We start from the raw sequence: 20,273 nt of genomic DNA, 5'->3' as shown, positions 1-20,273 counted from the left end.
CAAAATATCTTGATGTAAAAAAAAAAAAACAAACACTAAACCAACAAAACAACACTAAAATAATCCCCAAATTCCACCAGGTCCTAAGCTGGCAATAAGATAGTTAGCAATGCCCTTCACCAAAACAGTGGTCGTGTAGGCTGTGTTTTGCTGCCATACACACAGTGCTGGTCAGCATCTTTGCTGGCCTTAAATTGCATTGATTTGAACTCCTGGGAATGTTGGTGACCAGTGGTGTGTGTTCAGTGATCCTGTGTTATGAGAAAGTCGTTTTAAAGCAAGAACTCACAGAGGATCCAAAATGCAGGTGTGGCAAAGGGCATTTACTTTGCTTGAGCTCTATGTCCAGAGAGGCTTGATCTGACAAAATCTTACCAATTTGTTTTTTAATTTTCCGTCTTTTGGCAGTATTTAACAGGAATCAACTCCTCTCCTCACCTTCCTTTCTCTTTCTTTAGCAAGTCCTGCTGCACCCACCTCCCGTTTAGCAGAGAGTGAGTATGGTAGAAGAGGCTGTTGTCTTTGTTCCACTTTGCTCTGCATGCATCTCCTCACTGAGTGTGGTGCAGTCCGCCTAACGTCCTTGGGTGTTTTCCTTCTTTTCTGTACATTTTTTTTTTTTTTTTTTTTAATTTTTTTCCTCCTGAGCGGAAACTGAATCTTCAGGTAGAGGAACTACAGATAAGCATGAGTTTGATTTCCAGGACAGAGAAAAGCCACAGACAGCTCCCAGGTGTGCTGGAATCATGGAAGGAGAGAGATCAAGGGAAAGATGTAGAGTGAAACCCTACCCATGTGAAAGCTGGTTGTTGTCACTGGCCTTTGCCATTAAGATTTCTGATCAGTTTGTGTTCCATTCTTGGGGACGTCTTATGGGATATGCTCAGCTTTTGTGGTGTGAAGCTAAATTTCCTGAAATCAACTTAGCACAGCAAATAAAGAGTTTAGTTTCTCAGCTAAATAGAGCAGAAGATACTCAAGTGATCAGCAGGGAATGGCTTGTGCTTCCCTAAGCCTGTTACTAAGACACCTTTTGGAGCTGTGGAAGAAAACTCATTTCTTTATATCCTGTTTCATCATTTTTTTTTAAATCTGCGTAATCAGATTTAGCTGCGAACCGCATGAAAATCTATCCCGTTCTCCCCTCACACCAGCAGGACTGATACCACCATGGGATGAAAAGGAATTCATAGAACATCTCAAGTTAGAAGGGATCCATAAGGATCATTGAGTCCAACTCCCTGCTCGCAGGGACTACCTGAAGTCCCTCGCAGGACTACCTAAAACTAAACCATGTGACTAAAAGTGTTGTCCAGATGCTCCTTGAACTCTGACAGGCTTGATGCTGTGACCGCTTCCCTAGGCAGCCTGTTCCAGTGACCGACCACCTTCTCAGTAAGAACCTTTTCCTGATGTCCAGTCTGAACTTCCCCGGATGCAGCTTCATTCCATTTCCTTGTGTCCTATCGCTGGTCACCAGAGAGAGGAGATCGGCACCTCCCCCTCCACTGTCCCCCTTGAGGAAGTTGTAGGCGGCAGTGAGGTCACCCCTCAGCCTTCTCTTCTCCAAGCTGAACAAGCCAAGTAAGCTCAGCTGCTCCTTGTAAGTCTTGCCCTCGAGACCTTTCACCATCTTGGTTGCCCTGCTCTGGACACACTCTAATAGTTTGATGTCCTTCTTATGTTGAGGCGCCCAAAACTGCGCACAGTACTGGAGGTGGGGCCACACCAGTGCAGTGTAGGGTGGGACAGTCACCTCCCTCGACCAGCTAGCTATGCTGTGCTTGATGCACCCCAGGACACAGTTGGCCCTTTTGGCTGCCAGGGCACACTGTTGACTCGTATTCAACTTGCCATCAACCCAAACCCCCAGATCTCTTTCCGCAGGGCTGCTCTCCAGCCTCTCAAGACATCTGATTTACCCCTCTCTGTAGCTGTAGTTCTCTGCCTGGTCATGAAGACATGACAGTGACAATTCTTTTGTTTTTAAAAATGTTATATAGAATAGTAGAGAAATCCCTCACAGCTCATGTCTCATGCTGCGTTCTTCCCATGACTTTTGGAAGTAGAGACATTCTTCTTTGTCCTTCTGTCCTGGTAATCCTTGTATTCAGTGCTTGTACAGTCTGCCTCTGCTCTTGGGAGTGGAGTGCTTAGCAGGATTCCCAAGGGGCTTTCAGTCTGTCAGCTTCTCTCAAAACTGCCTTGTTTCACAAGGGTGCTCACGCCTTGTTGGGCTGTTAGATCTTTTTTCCTCCTGTCTGCCTGTACCCTCGCCCTAGTGCATGGAGGTGAGAAAGAACAGTGTATCAGGAGGGTAAGTTCTCATTAGTCCTTGCTCCTTTCTCTTCTATAGTTGGGCAAAAGCTAGCAATGGGGTGCTGCTCTAGAGGGCCTCCCAGAAATTCCAGTACTTAATGGGCTAGCAACATGTGAACCTAGGTTGCTATTTGGGCCAAAAGTAGGCAAAAATGCTGTAGCTGTCTCTGAAATTGGATTCAGAGCTTCAAAACTCTTCAGGATGAAAAAGCATCAGTAGGGACCCTTAAAGCCATAGCTTGCTGCAGGAACCATGCAGTGCAGGCTGGCTTCCCTGTCACCTGGAGGGGCCTGCATCTAGCAGCAGAACTATCCCTGTGGAGAGGGGCTGGAAAACAGCAGCAGCGGAGCACAATTTTTGCAGCGTTTTCAGGTAATACACATCTGCCATAAGGATTCAGTATCATTCTCACTCTCTCCTCATTAGACCTTCTCTCCTTCCTTTCTATCACCCCTGCCCCTGCCTCTTATAACTTATTTACACGGTATGCTTCACCTTTACATGTCCTATCTATCCTTCATGTTTCCATAGCAACTCAGCCTCTTGCTGAATCCGAAAGCTCAGAGGCACCAAGTGAGTAGATGGGAACTGCTCCCTTTTGGTCCGGAGTGCTATTGGTTATGCTGTAGCCCTTCTGTCGAGGGAACTAAAGCACTATACTGCATTATTTTGATGTCTGTTAACCAACAATCTGGCATTAATGTGTTGTGTGAGCATGTAGCTGTTAAGGACCCAGCATGGTACCACTCTTCCTCCTCTTCCTGTCATCCTACCAAGCATGCGGTAAAAAATGGAAATACAAGATTTAGAAGAAACATGGAGGGGGACAAAGACTGAAAAAAAAGAAATGTAAATGATTGATTCGAAAAGGAATGTTTTCCTTGCACGTTTTCCATTAGTAATTTTAGTGTTAAAGCTGCCTTTGCAAAAGGGATGTGGACTAACTAATCTTCTTGCTACCCTGCCTTGCTCTATTTTGTGTGAATTTAGGGAGATACAGTTGATATTACAACTATGGATGTTGGATGTTGAAAGAAGATGCAAATGAGGAGGTAGAATATCTTACAGGAGAGAGGACTGTGGGGAGAGGGAGAATTGCCCCATCTTACCACTGATGCCCTGCCTGCATTAAAAGATGCCCTGTCTAAGACTTCAGAAGAAGTCCATATCTGAAATGGGAATTGGATTCAGATTCCCTCAGTTCTTGCTCAGTACCTTGTTGGTTAGATAGCCATTCCTAATGAGACTGAGTCTGGTAAGCAAATGCTTCCATGCTGGATCTGAGTAGTCTAAGGAAAAATAGCTAAAACTTGCATTAGTTGATTTGTACGTAAAAGAACCATTTTGAAATGTCTGTTTTAGACTAGCTGTTAAGACTTCAGTGTTAACATCTTCCTGATACTGAGGGAATGTATCAAATGTGTGATTTTATTCCCTACTTGTAGGAGATTTATAGCCAATTGCATGCCAATATGAAAGCCAAGTAAATATTTGCAACACAGTCCTGGAAGACGAAGAAAAACACTCAAGGAAGACATAGGTTTACATGGTGCATATGTGTGTTGAACAACTAATCATTTCTACAAAGCCAAATGCTTTTCTTTTGATTTGCAATACTAAAATGTATGTGTTTCTGTGAATATGGTCTTTAAGATAAAGACCTGTGTGTTTACCTGTAGTGGGTTAGAAATAGTTCATCACTTCCAAATGGAAAATACTAAAAGCATGAAATATGTGATTATTTGGGGGTTTGGGATGGAGGAAGAGGATAGTATGGCTAGTCTAGAACTGTCAAAGGAATTAAAAAAAAAAAAATTATGACTGCCACATTCCACGGTCTTACGCATTGCATGAAATGTCCTTTTATCTGCCAGCAACCACAATGAACACTTTCCTTCTTGCAGTATTTTTCATGTATACAACATGCAAAACCATAATTCCTGATGCATCTGAAGTGGTAGTGGTTCTGAATTGCTGAAGAGAACTTTTAATTTGAATCAGACTTGGAGGGTGGGATGGAGAGGGCGAAGGGCAGGGGAAAGGTGGCAACCAGCAGGTCTAGTAATAATCTTTTGTTGTATTTCTTAGGAGGCAGAGACTCCATTATGGCTGTTCATATGTGGGGCTAGGAGATAGCCTCACTTGTGAGGGAAAATGTTGTGTTAATGTTTTGCAGAACATTCTTTGTTCCTTAAAAAGAATGGGTCTCTTTACCCAGAAAAGATACTAAGAGGTAGTTCATAACAAACATTTTCCATACTTTGTTTTGGGGGGGGGAAGGGGGGGTGTGTTTGTTGGGAGGGGGTTGTATGTTTGTTGAGGGGTGGGGATGTGGGGTTTTTTTAAGGGTAAAAGTTTCCATTTTCACCTACATTGAAGTTCAGGCTCTTATACTAAACAGAAGCAGATCTGACCTCTCACTGCCATTGTCGTTTGTGTACATAGTCAATTTATGCAAATAGTGGATGCATTTGTTTTGTATGCTAAGTTGTTCTGCAGCATATGAATATGCTATAGTCAACAGCATAAAAGGGCATTGGCACAAGGCAGATGCTCTTATAACTTTGCATCATTTAATTATTGATGATGCCGCTGAATGATCTTGTGTCTTACCCTGACACAACCTCAGTGGTTAAATGAATGAAACCAAGAGCAATTAGAAATTGAGAGCTGTTGTGTAGTGTCATGAAGTCAGGAAAATGAACAATGGATCTAATTGAAACCTAATGAAGCTGAAGAGAGTTTCTTCACTGACCTTAGTGAGTTTTTGACTTTATGTGATCAGTAACATATGGGAGATGTCTATAGTCATGTAAGAGGTTTAGGAACATGTATCTCCTTTGACTTAATCCTCTTAGGTTGCTCGGATAAATAGTTCTGTATCAGTGGCAGGAATGAAGTTCTGCAGCTCTCTCCACTGTGGAGTCTGTTTTGCTTAGCAATGTTTGAGGTCACTTGAAAAAATTTTTTTTTCAGTTGAGGTACTAATTTGGGTCTTTCTTCTAGTTAGTCTCCTGGTTTTCCAGAATCTATAGGAACATCTGTCATGTTTACTAGATACTGGCCAAGAGATTCAAAAGTTGCACGGTGAGGGAAGTGGAGGACACTGAGCAAGAGACATGCAGGTGGAAAGCCAAGTGGTTTTTTTTTTTTTCTATAAAATCTGTGTTATCTTGCACAGTGCATCCAGTCAATTCAAAATAGGTTGCAGTCTTGGGAAAAAGGTCACGTGGGCATCCCGAGGAGCTGGTGACTCTTTTTGCTTTGGAATTTCTTTCCCCAAGAAATGGGCCTGGCCACCAAGTATTTTTTATAACAAGATAGACACAGGAGGGGGGGAAGCCTATTTACATAAAAAGTGAAAGTTTGATAGCAGCTGTTCATTAATTCATTTGACTTTCACACTCCTTTTCTTTTTCCTTTCCCTTTCACTCATTCCAGATTTACCAGGAAGTAAGTACAGTTGTGTATATTCTCTGCCACTGCCTGTATCCAGCCAGGATCCAAGAGCTATTATTGCAGTGCCTCAAGGCAAACAATGCTGAGGTCCCTGTCTTCAAAGGAATTTAATGTTCAGAGACAACTCTAATCTAAGATCTAGTTAGCTATGAAGTTAGGGAGAAGCATTTTTACAGAACAAACAAAACCGCGTCTCTCCTTTTCATGCTTTTTAAAAATATGATCTGCAAGTAAGCTGGTCAATGGTCCATATCTCTTAACAAGCCCTGATAATAACAGTAGCTATAAAAGACATTTTTATCAGGTTCCTTGGTCCAGTAGTCCTGAGAGAGACAGAGCTGACTATGAAAGCCCTTGTGTTTCCAGATTCACATAAGTACTGCCTGTGAATAAAAGCCTATGTGTACCAGGGCCTCGTTCCTCTTGCAAGCTCCAAGACAATCGGTGTTCTGACTACCTGACCTCTACCCATGACAATAGGATGAATTTCAAGGTTTTAAGCTAAAGGCAATATTTCCAAATGTCTTCTGTGTCTTAGAAGCTTCATCCCAAGTAGCTTTTGGTTATATTTATACTGCTAATTTTGCCCTTGATCTTTAACTAACGCTTTCGCTCAGGAGGAAGTGATCTGAAAGGCAACCTCTCTTGCCTGTTTTTAAATCTCATGTTATATTAAGCTTACTGGGGATTTGGAAATATATTTCCTCATAAGCAGAAGACACTGAATGCCTTTCCAGGCAATCTCACAGTAACCCTTAAACTTCCTTCCTTCATGATGCACCTACCCAGAATTCCATGAGTCTATGTTTATAACTAGAGACAATGGATTGAAAGCTTAGATGTAACAAATCGATTTTACATTTTGTACCATCAGTTCTTTCCCCAGTAATGGTATGCCCTTAATCTTGTCAGATGCAAGTACCCAAAAGACTAAGGGTTTAATTCTCTTTACATCAAATTAACAGGGAAGTACCAGAGCACTGTGAAGTAGCCTCCCTGAGATGAGACAGAGGAACAGTCATGAAAAATGCAAGTTATAAAGTAGATAGTAATTTAGGAGGGTAACAGAGCATGGAGTTAGTGGTGTCCTCCAGTCTGACAAATGATTTTTTTTTATTTTTTTTTCATTGCCCTGTCATACAGTCTGTGCACTTTTTCATCTCCTTCAACAGTAGCTGTCTTCCTCGTGCCATCTTTGTAATTAATTTCCAGTGCAGAGCACTTCATTCCTCTCCTCGATGACAGAAAAATCCCTTGCCCACATGAAATCATCAGTGTAATTCATTGTACATGTCTCATGCTATTCCTTGAATCTTCAGGCTGAATGTGTTGGATGGAGCACTCTGAGTGATAACTGTCAGTCTGACCAAATTCTGGTTGCAGCTCTTTGATCGAAAGCTCTGTCCTTGGAAGTGTATACACATAGTAGGTTTTTCTCTTTTTCAGTTGTTATTGTTGTTGATATTTAGGAAGACATTTGTTTCTGCAGAGAGGAGAATACATCGACATGAAATGCCAAGGTTTGTCTTCACTGAACTGTGTGGGCTATAATTTTGACCATTTCACCTCTGCTGCCTGGACTGTTTCTGAATAACAATGTATTCCCTTTTTCTTTCCAACAGTCTTGTATCCAACAGTCTTGTGGATTCCTTCAGCTGTCCAAGTTCTGGCGTACACTCTACAATAATTTTTGTTTCTTCTTTGACTTGGTATTAATAAGCAGTGATGCAGCTGTGCCTAACACTCACAAGGTCATAACTCAGTGCTTTCTATGGTTTAATATTCTTATATTTCCAGGCGATTTTACTGTCTCCCCAGTGTTTCTGATATATACTGGCTAATTTAATTTTGTTTCTATTTTATTTAGTCTGTAATTCTGTTGTTGATTTTTCCCTTGCCCATTGTTTACATCAGTTTTTTAATTTTTTTGTATTTTCCATGTGACCTCCTCCACTTTCCTTTCAACCAATCATGTGCGTGCGTATCATGTGACTTTGTCATGTGGCTTGCATGGTGCTGATGATGTCGTCCACGCTGGTGAACAGAAGGTAAAATACTTTGTTCTGATTGGTTGCCTAGATTTGGGGTGAGGATTCCCCTCTGGTCAGTGACCAGGGATCTCCAAATTCCATCACTCCAAAATCCTTCTACAAGCCTTTTGGAGAAGTCACTCACCACTGCCTGCATGTGAAGAATTCAACTTCAGTCTTCTACACTGAGCTTCAAAAAACTTTGGGGGGGTGAGGGGGGAACCAAGACAAAAATCATGTGGCTCAGTCATTTGCTTCTTTCACTACCCAAATCCAACAGTCAGGGTCCTAGTAAGGTTCTAAAACTCTCTCTGGCATTGACACCAATGGCAAAAATCCTTTTGCCTTTCAGGGTACCAGTGTGCCAACTACAGACTGCTAGTTGATGGGAGATTGTGGGTAAGATGCTCAGATAATGTGAACACCGTATCTCCTGTTGGTTTAGCAGCATTTTGACCCTATAGAGTATGCATTTATATAGAGATATATATACACACACACGCATTCACACTATACATCTTTAGTAGCCTATCAAAAGGATCTGAAATTCCCTGTCTGAAATTTAGTTATTGGTAAGCATGTCACATTATGATTTAAGAAAGAAATTTTTTTATCATGAGTGAAACTTAAACATAGCTAGAGTGGGAACTATGTTTCTATGAAGTAGTGTATACGTAGGCGCACACAAAGTCCATGATGGGAGCTAGACTTCACACAAAATTTGCATCAGAAGTACTATTGCACCTTTCTTGCCAGAGCACCTCATTCCTCCCACACAGTATCTTGGAGCCTGGCAAGGGATTTAATCTGAACTCATTTACCAGCAACAGTTACAGTAGCTGGTGATCTCCGTGAAATGAAGAAGCAAATGATTGACCCTTGCAGCTTATGGAGATGAGATCAGTCTCCAAGTAAAGTGTGTGGTAGTGAAAACAATTTGTGCAACATTGTGATTTTTACAACTTAACTTAATACTCCATACATAATCTAAAGGCGGGGAGGGAGGGAGGGAAACTCCTGCTGTTCTGCTTCCCCAACTGAACAAATAATTTTGAAAACCAGGAAGCAATTGGCTTTTTTCAATCTATGAATTCTGAAATCACCTTATTGTCTTGGACCACCACCAGGAAAGGATTTAGGCTGGGGTTTGCCAGGAAAATAAAACTAACACCAGTAACCTTCCCACATGACTTCATGCATGGAAGCAGCCCCTCTTCCCCTAGTCTCTTCCCTCTCTGGTTGAAATCCAGGAGGATTGAAGACTCAGTTGTCTCGTTTTTGCATGTTCTGTTTTTGTTCCTTATTTTTGATTGTTGATGTTTGCTTCTCTTGTGTGCATTCTGAAGACTCCCTACCTATTCTTTCTCACCCGTGTATGTTTACCACTCGTGGAGACTTTCCATAGGTATGGCTGATGTTTGTTTCAAATTGTGACACTGTAGGTCACAATCTACTCCTATTTACATGGTGGTCAAAGACTGCAGAAATCAGCTGCTTCCTTGTTCATGTGTTGCAGAAATTACCATAGATTGCAGTTGTATTCTCTAAGCACAGCAAGGATGCAGGATCTTTCTTTGGTGCCAGCTGGGCAAGGATTTAAGCTCATAGTCTAAAGTGCTGCAGTTGTCTAGTAACCAATTTGAGCTGCTTTTCAAAGATGGGCAGAAGGAACACATTTGATGGGAGTGGAGAAGAGATGTGATAAAAGGTCTCTGTCATTTGTACTGCTATTACTTCTGGGGTCCAGCATACATTCAGTGCCCTGTGACTAGGGAAAAGTTTGTGCTGCTTTTTCATATTCTCTTCTCTTCCCACCTCAAGCTTTCACTACAGCTGCATCCAGTCCTGGTGCTTGTGGCGCTCTCTGAAAACCAGATAATTAAAAACGGTTAGCTGCTTCTGAAATCCAACTATATCAGACTAGTATTAGATCAAGGAAGCACTTTGAATATAAATTAAACAACGGTGAGAGGATACCAGGAAACATTTACTGCTTCCCTGCAGCAGGAGATGATTGGTGCTAATGGTTTAGCAGGAGTGGATAAAAAATAATTTGAAAATGTAATGGCTCAGAGCACTGTCCTCAGCTACCCTCACGTCATGTGTAGGAGCTAACAGGTAGTGATTCAGGCTTCAGGAGCCTGCAGAACAGTTCCTTATTTCAAGTACAGTTGGTCAGATTCATTATGAGTTACATCTGAAGCCCAAAGAATGGATCTCTGAGCTTAACACTGGATTACCAGTGATGTGTACCCTGACAGGGCAGTGCCATCATAAATAGCGCTTCACTTATGCATGTACTGTCCTGTATTCTTACCAGAGCAAAGCATTGGCTTCTTTCTGAAAGTTACGAACTTGGTTGCTGGAAGACAGACCATGCAGTAACACTTAGATGACTCCTGGGACCTGCACTGTAATCCAATACAGTGCAGCAGTTGGGTAGCCCTCGAGGAAAGCAGCAAAATGATTGTGCTGCTTCCTAGAAAGATAGGAGCTGCAAGGCTGGAGCCACCTAGTCCCAGTGTCTTTTGTCTCATACTGGCCAGCAAGATGTTTCTGGCCTAAAATCTGATATTAGGCAAACCAATGCAGCAGGAGTCCTTCCTGATGTCATTATTGTTTCTTGAGAAGCCAGCCACAAGGAACGTGGGGAGAGATCTGGACAGATGAGTGATGAAGAGCTTGAGTCTGGTTGTTTTTTTTTTCGTTCAACTCTTTGTGGTTGTAAAGATAAAGAAAGAAGAGTTAATGGAAAGAAAAAGTAACTCCCCAGAGCCACAGAAGATGTGAGAGCAGAAACAGACCTAGTTTCCTAAAAGGCACTAAAGAGATTGAAGGCTATCTAATTCACAGCTTGTGATTTCTGGGCAATGGCGCCTTTGGAAGAGCCTTCATAGAGCAGATTGAGTTGCCTTTCAGAATACGGGACTTCATGAGCTCTCTTGAATTCAGCTCCAGAGAAGGTTTGCTCAAAAATAGTTTAAATTGCAAGAAGCAGGCAGTGTGCCATGTATGTCTATTACCTTTTCTGCTAGGTAAAGCACATATTTGGTTTACTTTTTTCCTTTGCTGAAGAGTGTCCTATGGGTGAAGTTTAAATCAGTGGAAGTGGTCAAGTTCTAACAAAGTAAGTAGGGTGGCTGAAACCTGTAAACTTTACATCTTTGAGCAAAATCCATCCCATTTCTCAAGGAGAGTAAAGCATAGGGGTGAAAATTTTTGTTCCTTGTCTTCTGCCCTCCAGGATGCTCCACTTGCATTATTTGATACTCCCGCTGCTGGGCTGAATAAGGTGCCATCTGGCTCAGGCATAATCACTCAGCATTGTCGCGCCATAGAGTGAAAGCATAAGATCCTGCATCCCTCCTTCTGCAGCAGAGTGAATTCTAAGCAGATAGGTGTTTGTAAAATGATTATACAGAGGAAGTCTGGCATGCTTGGTGCTGTCTGCTCCCAGTAAGCTAAGTAGCAGCATCACAAGGGGGATTCTTGAAGGGTCCCACATTTTGTGGGTGGAATGGGCAGATTTCTGCAATATGTCCAGTCAGCTCAGTGTAAATGGGAGATCCCCAGGCATGTAGCACACCTTTGTAATGCACTTTTACTTTTCAGCCCCCATCCTGTAGGGAGGATGCATGTTCTGTGAGCATGAGTTTCTTTTCTAACCTTCTGACAACAACCTTTTCTCTTCAGCTACTGACATTTTGACTCATTATAGGGATGCTGATTCTGCTGGACTAAACTTTTCCTACTAAACTTCTTCCTCCTTTGTTTGAAACTACGCATTAACCCATTTTTAATTTTACAGCCCTGTATCTGGATTACATCTGCTTGCTTAAGATAAATTAAATGTCATGTATTTATGGAGAGAAAACTAAAGTATTCTTCATCAGGGCTTGCACTGCTATACCTGTTGGGTTTCAGCCATTAGGAGCGGTCCATATTCTCCTATTTGAAGAGAATGTTTCTCAGAGCAGTAGTGCATTTAAACTATTGGGGAAGGAAGGAATAGGGAGCTAGAAACTAGACAATTCAAAGTGAAGAAAAGTTTCAGCAGAGAGGGTAATTAATTATTGGAATGGCTGTGTATAAGGTACAGCGGCATCTCTGACATTTAAAAATCTATCAAGAATGAGCGTCTTTCCAAAGGATGTTCCTTCACATTTTAGTCTTGGTGCTCAATCACTGGAAAAAATTTCTAGCCTGTGTTAGATAAGAGGTCAAATTCTATAAGTACAGTGTTCCCTTACCACTTCAAGATCTCTTTACTTGTTACTAATTATCTCTCTGAGGTGAGGATGGGAAAGAGTACCAAGGAGATGTTGATCTTGTACTGTCTAGTTATCAGTGAAGTCATTCATCAAGTCTACCACAAATATGGCGACAGTTAAGCATTGCTGCTCATAAATGTTTCAGCAGTGTCAAGTGGCTCAGTGTCCAGCAAAATAAGTAGCCATGAATGCCCCGCCCCCAGTTGTTACTGGGAGCTAGCTTCTTGTGTGAAAAAATGATAGAACAAGAGATTTGCTTCTGGTTTCATTTAATTATTGGTGAATAGTTGTGACACAATTATTGCAGTAGTAGCTTCTTTAACTCAAATCAACTCAACAGTAAAAACTAGTAACCTGTGCGGTGATATTTTTCTTTTAGGGTTGATGAAAGAAAAAAGTATAATTGCTTCGTTAATCTGATCTTTTCAGTATGCCTAGGTGAGGTACTTCTGCTCATCTAGAACTCGCTTGTTCCCGTTTAATTTTCAATCTGCTATGCATTATGAACGCTTTCAGTATTCATAATTCCAGGAGAAACATGGGCTGGGAAGGACTCTTCAAGTATGCAGCCTCAGTTAGTTGGCAGTAAAGATAAAAATCCACCCTTTTGTCTATACAGTAGATGGCAAATGTGGTCATCAGTTAAACACGAAATTCTCTTGTCCTTTCTCGAGACATGAATGGCCCTATACTATGTGAACCAGGAGAACTCCAGAGGAGTGCATAGCACCTCTTGTAACATAAACAGGAAAACCTATTCCTGTGCGCCATTGGCTTCAAACCGCACTAGAGGTCTACGCAAGGGCAGCTCTATGGTCACCTTGAGAGTGTTACTTTTGTGTTTTCAATATACAGTCACTGAGAAACCTGTCAGAGGGTGGAACACAGCTCTTGAGTGTCCAGCTCGTATTGTGCGAGTCTTGTAATGGGGATACAGGCAGAGGTGAGGATTTGGAAAAGAAAAACATACATGCAAAAAAGGAGCATTCCCTCTTTGCATCTTTAAAAGAAGTTACTATGTTGTGAAACACAAATGTATGTATCTCACATCAAAGAGCTCTGTGTATCCATGGATTGTAATTACCTTCTTGGAACAGTGGGTATGTTAGAGCATGTGTTAGCCTGCAAGAAAATCGGATTAAATTGCTGTTTCAGTCTAGGTCTTGCAGTTTTCTCATTGATGTTTCACAACAAAAATGTGCTTGAATTCTTTCCTTGGAGGGGAAGGGGGAGGGGGAAGGGCTTCAAATTACTTCTGAAGATTAACTTTGAAAGATATTGGAAGATTAACCTTTCTCTGGCCAGTCAGAAATGCATGCGCTCTCCATTAGTAGCTGAATACAAATCCAGACAGAATAGATTTAGAATTGAGAATGTTTTTTGGGTTGAAAGAAGCTCCTGTAAGTTCCCATGACTGATGTTATCTTTCAAAATTGATCTTAATACAACTACTGGCTTATTATTTCCATTCACTTTTAGGAAAATGCAACAGAACTAAGTCTTTTTAAAACTTTTATTCTAGGCAACAGGCTGAGCTTTTAAAAAGTCACAAATGTTAGTTCAGTGTCCTGGTTTTGTTCTCATTTGGTTACATTCTGGCTCTTAAGTCGCGAATGTCACCGTTCCAGAGTTTTGGTATTGTTCTCTGTGGTATACATTCAGAACTGGATCATCTTTTAATTGTATTTCACCACACTTTGGTGTATCTGTGAGCATGTGTTCAAGAAAGCCCATTGTCCAAACCACTAGTGGCACTGCAAGTAAAGACAAGAGGTGCTCTAGCAGAACTGTAGGTCACTTGGAGCTGGAACAGTAAAGCGTGTGCTCATCATTGGCAAATCTGTGCAAATGTTTGGGGCCGCAAACATTTGGGAGGTGTATTTAGATTCAAGGTGCACAGCAAAACACAGGATGTGCATTGTCTGTTGTATTCTCTGTATATAAATTTCCTGTAGTCAGCTCTAAATGAGCTATTCACCACTCAAATGAATAAATAGAAATACTTCCAAAACGCATAAAATATGCATAACTGTGGTTAAACAGAGGTGTAGGAATTTTTTGCTTTTTAACATTCAACTACTTCAATTGTTATATAAAATACCTGTAAGAATTAGGACACTGTAATGAGACCAGCCAGCAGAGTGTAATTAATCTCAGGAGTTTGCTGGAATTGCCAACTGCAGCTGATTTGTAAGTTTTAACGTACAAATAATTGCAGTGTTGGTTTTGCTGAAATTACCCGTAAAGAAATTGGGCAGAATAGCTTCCAGAGAACAGCAGCTAAAATGGTCAAAAGTTCTTAAGAAGCTTTTAAGCCCAGAATTCATGGCTTAAGCACTTAGACTACATCACAGAGCTGATACTAAAGAAGTCAGTAAGTACTGTAAAGCGACCTAGTAAGCTTCGGCAAGAGTTATGATAAATTTTGTCAAGTCTTACTGACTTTGACTAGCATTTGAACTCTTGGGACATTTCAGGGCTGTAGAAATAATAGCTCCAACTCCAATCTCAGATGAGCATTGGCATAGAGGAACCTAAGCCTTTCTTGCCTTTACGTAAAATGGAGCAAAGCAAGCATCCAGGCACTGACAGAAAGTTAGCAGGATCTGAGCTCTCTTGTGGTCTATGTCACTTTTGAAAAGAGAGTCCAGTGCTCTTTTATCACTTAAGTTCTTTTGCTAATTTGATACTTATGTTGTTGGGGACGGGAGGTTGTTCGGTTGATGGGTTTCTTTTTCCACAAAAACAAATAAATAGGTAATAATGCCTCTTGCATAGTAAATTCACAGGCTGTCAGAGCACTTCGGAAACAATTGATCCCTGGGGTAATATGCAAGCGGAAGGAAAAAGCATGTCTCTTGAGTATTTCTGAAGGCGAGGCGGGGGGAAGGGGGAGGTGTCAAAATATAATCAGACAATCTGTGGATTTGACTTTTGTTAGGAGAGGTGTTATAGTAAAGGTGCAAGAAGGAAGTACTTGAGTTGGGACTGGGGAACGATCCTCTGCAGATTGTGTGTGCAGGTTATGGAGGAATTGGCTAGAAAAAGCAGTTGTAGAGACATGGGTGTGAAAGGGTGTGCTTGTAAATCAGCGTGCCCTGCAGAGGCAAATGATATTTCGGTTTTCTGCTGATGGCAGGGGTGCAAACTGGGAAATGATAGCTTTTTCTTTTAAAAATGGTTATTACAGAAGAGTGAAGGAGTCTAGTTCTCTCCAGCCTGTATTCGTTGCAATTAGTTACACCAGTGCAAGCTGAGTGAAAAGATGTGCTGTTGTGATTCAGTACCATCTTTTCCACACTCATTTAAGTGAGCACACCAGTGAGTCTCTGGTCCAGCAACTATAAAACCTAAACAACATTCAAAGTGCAAACACAGGTCTGTATGACAAGTATAATGTCCCTTTTCAATGATGTTCTCTGCATCTACGTTTCACAGGAGCAGCCTGCCTATTTGCCACATACCCTATCTTGACGTTTTCCAGGTGTTTCATGTCAGCGTTTTACAACAAAAATAGCGAGGAGCTGGTCGTTGCTCTGGCATGTTCTTGGGGAAGGGTAGGGTCTCTTTCACTTAGCCTCTGACTCCATTCCGGCACATACAAGAATGGTAACTTGTATCGGTGAAAACAAACTACCAAATGTAAGAAATACTTGGGTCTTGCAAATATTTGTACCCTAGACACACAGTGTCCTCTGTGTCTGGGTCAGCGTGAGGCTGATACCCTGGCAGCTGAGTATAGTGAAGTATTTTTCTGATATTGATGAGTACTTTTTCCCTAATGATTTTTTTTTTTTTACAAATAAACATAAATCCACCATTGTTTCAGGGGAACCCAGCGCACCCAAACTGGAAGGTCAGATGGGAGAAGATGGAAACTCCATTAAAGTGAATGTTATCAAGCAGGATGATGGTGGCTCCCCAATTAGACATTATCTGATCAAATACAAAGCTGTAAGTATGACTGACACTCAAGCCTGACTTGTATTTAGCCTGTTCGGTACTCAGGCTTCACTATGTAGGCAAACAACCCTGAAGCTAAGATCTTGTAGGTAGGCCAGCACGGGAATACATGCTAAGCAGGTGTGGTCAAGTGTATAGGGTATGAGACATGACACAGAAGCAACATACAAAATCTTTGTCTCATTTTCTTTCCTTTCGCTTTGACTATGAAAGATTATTTCTGCATGCTGTCTTCTGTAGAACTGTGAGCATATGGTAATTACATGCACTTAGTGTTATTTCATTTCATATACTTCTGCAATGGGATTGCCAGCAACAACTTAAATAGCTGGGGACCAGACGCTCATAGTGTAGAGCATTGCCCACCTTCAGACATGTATCTAATCATAACTTTCCATTGGTCATTGAAACTGCCATATTTGATTGAGTAATGGGTGCTTCAGTACCAAATTATTCTGCAGATTATTGAATAAGACATCCAATGTAGTCCGTATAGACACAGATGAAGTGAGAGATGCTATTGCAAGCAGTTCCCATTTAGGCCTAACTTAATCAGCTCTCATTGTAAATTACCCAGGAATGCAAAATACATGATCCTCTGAGCAAAAGGTCTAGCCCTAGTCATGGGAAAGAACATCTATGTGATGAGCAGCTAGTATTGTTGTAAGCTGAACGTGGCCCTTGTTTTGTGTTAGATGGTATTTGGTGGTTTTTTTCCTACAAAAGAACACCCAGTCAGAGAGATTGCTTAGCACATCCTTGAGGAATAGGACCTTGAGAAAGGGTCAGTGAGAATATGAAGCTCTTCAGGGCAGCAGAAAGAATTGCCAGAAGTTACTGAAACTTTTTTCTATTGTCTGCACACTTTCTCAGTCTTAATACACCTGGGGGCAGCTCAGCTGTACCAGTGTTATTGAGCTGAAATATGGAAGCTTTCTAGCTATTAAGAAAGCAGGACACTGTCTCAGTGACTGAGTCTGGCAGATGTGGTGCTGAACTAATTCCGTATTGGCTATTAGTAATCTTTTCTTTATACGCTACAAATGAACAATCCTTAGAGTAAAGTCACAGAGCAAACTTTGCGCTGCAGTCTAGACATTCCAAGAGTATTCGTTACCACCATCATTTTGTGCATTTTAGGTTACTTAGATCTTCTTAGAAGGGGGAGAGTCTTTGGAATGTCCAAAGGACAATCTAATATCACAGAACCATAAATTCCAGCAGAGACGAAAAAGTCTGTTAGCACACTCCAGTCCCAGAAAACTGCCTAAGACTGTTTCAAGGTACCTTGGCAGTGGGTTTTTCAAATTTGTCTGCGTGAAATGTACATCTGGATTCCCTGAAACTGGAGTAGGAATTATCAAAGTTACTAGTTGTATGCACCTTTTAAAATCTCTCTTAAGTGGTGCAGAATAGATGATAGAGGTAAGCTAGGCCAGACCCATGTTAAGAGGTAAATCTCTGTCTCTCAGATGACTTAAATTTGACGTACTAAGACATGAAAGAACACAAAGTGCTTTGCAGGGCAGAGACATACAGAAGTTGCAGCTTTTCCCCTCTGAAGTGGAAGTAGCCTAGTGATGTGGCAAAGATGAGAGGAAGAACTAAGGGATTTTCTTCAGGTGTGGTAACACTGCAGAAAACAGGATTCTGAGCAGGAAAGAGGCTGCTTCGGTATCTCTTGTCCTCTCCACTTAGAGCCAACAGCACATGATGTTTTGCACCCCTGAATTAGCTGAGAAGCATGTGCTTGTGTAGAAACCTCCCCACTTTTCCATTTGTTAGTTAGCCATTACAGTGTTCTCAAAGCTGGCTACTAATGTCGTACTGTGTGTTTTGCATCCCTGCCTGTCATCTTCCCGCTCTGCAGAAGCATTCCTCAGAATGGAAACCAGAGATCAGACTTCCATCTGGCAGTGACCACGTCATGCTCAAGTCCTTGGACTGGAATGCGGAGTATGAGGTTTATGTGATAGCTGAAAACCAGCAAGGGAAGTCTAAACCAGCTCACTATGCTTTCCGAACTTCTGCTCAGCCTACTGTCATCCCAGGTACAGCAGTCATAAGCTTTACCATTGTTTTCTGCTTTCAATTAATGCAACAGTGCTGCATCCTTTAATGTGCCTGAGTAACCCTGACAACTTGCTTGCTTAAAGCCATTATCACAATTGGTTACCCATCCAAAGCTTAGTTTTTGCCATGTACATACCTGTACTGAAGGCCATGTTACAGTATGTACAGCATTAGCAGTACACTGTTAAGAATGCTACATGACAAATCCTTGTCTGACTGTTTACAGGGAACGTTGGCTTTTTGTGTCAGGGTAACAGGATTGCCAGACGAGAAAAGCAGTGGATAGAAAACGCTTTCTGAAACCAGAAAGTAGGATTCCCATTTTAAACTAAAGCAAAAGAGACCATTCAGATCTCTGAGGTGATGCTTTTCACAATGCAGATTTCCCTTCCAAATCTGCTTTGGGCTTGCTTACTGCTCATTTGTCCATCTAGCTCAGCCTTTGGAGAAATAAAGGCATAAGGAGTTTGCCAGCAGTTGGAAAGGGAGGGGGTTAAAATCTTTCTCTGAAGGTTTTTTATTAAATGAAATGGAGATCAACTTACAGTAATTTTAAAACAGCACTGTTTTTTAATGTTGGGTAGGGCGTTAGGAAAAAGTAACTAAATAGCATTAGAATGCTGCTGGAAACTCTTGTTTCAGACAGACTGTGCTTATTAGCGTGCTTAAAAAGTGAGGTAGAAGCACAAACGCTACGAAAAACAAGCAGACCCTATTAGCTGAGATGCTAGGAATTTAGCAGTTTGCTGGAAGGCGTTGAAAGGACAGTATTTCTTTTCTACACAGGTAGTAGTGCACACTTTTAAAAAAAAAAAAAGGAAAACCAAACAAAACCTCAAGCATGAAATTACTGGACTACCTGTAAATTAAAGTTTTGATTGGTTAAAGGCAGATGGACCAACTTTAAAGCTGATTAGTCAGTCAAGTCCTCACTGTACAGCCAGAGTTAAACATATTCATGCCAAGATTGGTGCTGACAGTCCATATTGAAGGGAGTGATTTTATTTCATTCTGTCTTCTAGATTGTTAACTCAGTCTCATGTTTTTCTTCAGAACAACTAGCGAGTTTTCTTCAGTCTTTCTCTTGCACTGAGAATTCAGTCCTTGGTCTGCCCCCACTGCGCCCACTCCCTTCCTGTCTGAAGGAAACAGCTGAGACCTTGTGCAGTTTGCACGCTGAAACTCCACTTGATTAAGCCAGATAATGTTGTTAAGCATACAAATGAGTGACCTAGTCGGTTGCGGCTTGAAAAATGTGTATGGTAGGGAGGATGAGGATAGGGAGGAGGAGGGAAATGGGGCAAAAGAGAGATTGGGATGTGTGTTTGAACAAGGCTGTAGTTTTGGGTGGAAGGACCCTCAGTAACTCATTAAGCAACTTACTCTCTGATTCTCATTTTCAACAGCTCTAATACTTACTACCCTCACATATTTGAAGGACAACTGTGACTGATGTGGCAGGAGAAAGCGAGGATAATCTGGCAAAGGGTGCCTTAAGGGCAGTTCAGAGCTGAACAGTCAAATGCAGTAGGCTGGAAACAGCAGACAGTGGTTCCTTTGCACTGTGATGTATCTCCCCAGGGAAAGTTACAAGTACTGATCAGTCTTTTTGTTCCTCCACAGTCCTTTGTGTGCAACCATTGTTGCCTCCCTGTGCTGATATTCTCTTTTAGCCTTTGTTACATGCCCAAGGGGACAACAAAGCTACCTGGGACAGCTGGGATGTCTTGCACAGGTGTATTAGCAAATTTTGAGAACGCTGTTGCCTTTGGAATACACAGTGTTCATACTGTAGTCCATGGCAATGGGAGGATCAACGAGCCCAGATGCCACTGAGCCCTTTATATCCAACAGTAACATGAGCAGGGACCCTCTCAAAAATGGGGAAAAGTAAAAAGTGCCCAGTTTGTTATCACAGGTGTAACTACTTTGGCCTCTCTGAAATTATTCCTCATTTAGTCTGGTGTGAAGCATAGGAGGAATCAGGATTTGAGGCTGCCACTGAAATGTTGCACTTGGAAATGTCGGAAGCACTTTGACAAGCAGTTGTTTCGGAGTGCAAATTTGCTGCAGGATTGACCCAACAGATGGCTGCAGTTGGTTCTCAGAAAGAACGTACTCTGGTTCAGAGGCAAGTAGAGCACTGTGCAGTGAAAT

General features: G+C 41.6%; 1 protein-coding gene across 2 annotated transcripts in view; it reads left to right on the top strand.

The window, feature by feature from the left end:
* Positions 1 to 20,273, top strand: part of NCAM1 (neural cell adhesion molecule 1) — a 147,168-nt gene that overhangs the window by 110,313 nt on the left and 16,582 nt on the right. Inside the window, exons 14-15 of one of the 2 annotated variants that reach the window (XM_050910882.1) lie at positions 15,910 to 16,034; positions 17,917 to 18,094. In XM_050910882.1, coding sequence (XP_050766839.1) covers positions 15,910 to 16,034; positions 17,917 to 18,094 — 303 coding nt within the window. Of the gene's footprint in view, positions 1 to 15,909; positions 16,035 to 17,913; positions 18,095 to 20,273 lie in introns of both variants that reach the window. The other variant, XM_050910883.1, reaches the window with a different exon arrangement.

Source organism: Gymnogyps californianus, chromosome 25 (assembly GCF_018139145.2).
Source record: "Gymnogyps californianus isolate 813 chromosome 25, ASM1813914v2, whole genome shotgun sequence".
NCBI classification, from domain to species: Eukaryota; Metazoa; Chordata; class Aves; order Accipitriformes; family Cathartidae; genus Gymnogyps; species Gymnogyps californianus.
Note: the sequence above shows the minus strand (reverse complement) of the source record. Positions and strands in the feature narration are given on the sequence as shown.